Source organism: Sinocyclocheilus grahami, unplaced genomic scaffold (assembly GCF_001515645.1).
Source record: "Sinocyclocheilus grahami isolate Dianchi unplaced genomic scaffold, SAMN03320097.WGS_v1.1 scaffold20731.1, whole genome shotgun sequence".
Classification (NCBI taxonomy): Eukaryota; Metazoa; Chordata; class Actinopteri; order Cypriniformes; family Cyprinidae; genus Sinocyclocheilus; species Sinocyclocheilus grahami.
Genome location: NW_015518157.1, coordinates 1 through 1,980, shown reverse-complemented (window position 1 = coordinate 1,980; position 1,980 = coordinate 1). Strand labels below are relative to the sequence as shown.

The 1,980-nt window shown below is 35.5% G+C and overlaps 1 protein-coding gene across 1 annotated transcript; it reads right to left on the bottom strand.

Moving 5' to 3' along the window:
* Positions 1 to 741: 741 nt before the first annotated feature.
* LOC107579845 (transcription factor PU.1-like) lies at positions 742 to 1,682 on the bottom strand (the record flags this gene model as incomplete). Its single annotated transcript, XM_016265636.1, has 1 exon — positions 742 to 1,682. A coding segment is annotated over one exon (327 nt), but the record flags the coding sequence as incomplete, so codon positions are not given.
* Between the last annotated feature and the right edge of the window lie 298 nt (positions 1,683 to 1,980).

Here is a 1,980-nt window from a genome sequence, read left to right as displayed (position 1 = left end):
TTCTGAGAATCATCAATTGTTATGTATGCGAGGCATGTTGTGATGGTCCCCTAGGTGGCAGCATAGAGCAACATCAGTAGATGAGACATTCATTCTTGTGATTACTAGAAAAGTAGCTTTTTGGATTGTCTTATTCATATCATGGTCTGCCATTAGTTTTTTTTTTTTTTTCAAATAAAGTAATTTAAAGCATAATTCGTAGTAGAAATCTGACAAGTTTGTATACTTGCATAAACAAAAACACATGCAAGTTATGTAAGTTATTAACCAGTTTGCATGCTTGTCCCATGCTGTACTTGTCTAATTAATATTTTTAAGTATGTAATTAACGTGTAAATAGACAAAAGCTAGCAGAATTTTTATAAGGCCCTTAAAATCTTTTCCACCTTTCACTTCATTAACTGTTTTTCTGACGTCTACCAAAATGATGGCTATAATAATAATAATAATCTATTCATATATAAACTTTTTGAATGGCTGTCTTTGGACCGCTCAAAAGTGTGGGGTCAGTAAAATTTATTCAAACGTTTTAAATATATTTTCAAACGTGCTTCTCGTGAATTATATGCCTTGAGTCTTGAATCTCTTAAAAATGACTGAATTTAATTTAATGGTTGGTATAGTAACATTACATCAGTTAATGAAATTACGGTATTTAACTGTAAATTTAAGTTAAAACCGTATTTTTTACGGTAAAATTCCGGCAACCACAGTTGAACTGTAAATTTTATGGAATTTTTTTTACAGTGTAATTACGAACCCAACCAAAAGTAAATAAGCTATTTTCAAGGCGGACTTCCAGGTTCGTTTATTCAGCGATGTGACACCACATAATATAAAGACCGATTTTTCACATTAATAAGCATAAAATAAGTTAAAGCTTACTTATTTGTGTGGATGAAGCGTATGGAAGTCAAAATGTGTCAAAATAGCTGAACACGTTGAAATGTCCCGTGTAGTAACTAGATGTGTAACATTATTATAAGAATTATATTATTAAAATTGTATTATTATTATGCATGCCGTTTTCATAACTATATTAACTGGTGTTAATTTGTCACACCACTGGACAACTGAAATGTAACAATAGTGAAATCAAGCCGATTTAAAAGTGAAAAAATAAAATAAAACTGACCAGTTACAGCATCAAAACATGAAAGCATGTACTCTTTTACGAATAAAGACACTTTAACCTTAAAACTGTCTTTTGTCCATGTCCATTTGTCAGCTACTCAGATATTACATCCCTATTTTAACTATACATATTACATATCCCTGAGATAATATTTTTTGCTGCAGAGCAATGGCAGGAGAGAATCTGTGAATATTAAGAGACACTGGATCTAAAGGAAATGTCAGTGATGATACTGCCTCCTGTCCGTAGTCATCCTCCTCAGCACCTCGCTGCTGAACTGGTACGTGAGCTTCTTCTTGACCTTTTTGACCTCGCCGGTCTTGCTGTAGTTGCGCAGGGCCCTGGCCATCTTCTGGTAGGTCATTCTCTTGCGGTTGCCCTTCTGCTGGCCCCAGCGGCCGGCGAGTGTCTCCTTGTGTTTGGAGGAGAACTGAAAGACGCCTCTCTCTCGGTCCACCCACCAGATGCAGTCCCGCATGTCTCCGTCCTGCAGGAGGTCCAGGAGGAACTGATAGAGACGCACTTTCCGCTTGTTTCCTGCAGAAGTTGACGTTCAGTTTAAAGTCTGGATTGCACACAATCCCATTAGCTCACCACTTTTGATACCAATGATTTCTTTCTTCAAAAACTAATGTCAAAGGAATATTGTGGAAAACTATTTTTTTTTTACAACCAAATAATGGTTCCCTTCATCTCAGCGGAATACGATTTTGTGACTTTTCTACATTTTCTATCTATATTCACATAAAAAAAAACTGAGCTTGATTCGGTTGTGCTGAAGGTATGTTATTTATTTATTTATTTTTTACTAATCTGGTATTTGGGGTCAATATGACCCCACATTG